Raw genomic sequence first — 355 nt, forward strand, 5'->3', positions numbered from 1 at the left:
ACACTCACTGAGGAGGACGATGATGCCAACCACGCAGAGGACAGCGGCCACCACCAGCCCGGCCACACGCAGGCGGTGCCAATCTGGGGGGGGACACATGGGGACACCCCTGTCACCCCCATTGGGGTCCTCAATGTCACCCCCATTGGGGACCCCCTGTCCCCACTCACCGTAATAGAAGGGACTGGTGGCATCTGGAAGGGAATAGGAAGACTCAGAGGGACACCAGTAAAAACCCCCCATTCCCAGTATAACCCCTTCATATCCCAGTATAACCCCATCATATCCCAGTATAACTCCTTCATACCCCATTATAACCCCCTATATCCCAGTATAACCCCCCACTATCCCACCA

At 56.3% G+C, this 355-nt stretch overlaps 1 protein-coding gene across 1 annotated transcript; it reads right to left on the bottom strand.

The window, feature by feature from the left end:
* Positions 1 to 5: 5 nt before the first annotated feature.
* On the bottom strand, positions 6 to 194 carry LOC104410498 (FXYD domain-containing ion transport regulator 3-like; the record flags this gene model as incomplete). The annotated part of the gene is made up of 2 exons (XM_010020672.1): positions 6 to 83; positions 171 to 194. Coding segments are annotated over 2 exons (102 nt in total), but the record flags the coding sequence as incomplete, so codon positions are not given.
* Between the last annotated feature and the right edge of the window lie 161 nt (positions 195 to 355).

This window comes from Nestor notabilis, unplaced genomic scaffold (assembly GCF_000696875.1).
Source record: "Nestor notabilis isolate BGI_N333 unplaced genomic scaffold, ASM69687v1 scaffold26908, whole genome shotgun sequence".
Classification (NCBI taxonomy): Eukaryota; Metazoa; Chordata; class Aves; order Psittaciformes; family Psittacidae; genus Nestor; species Nestor notabilis.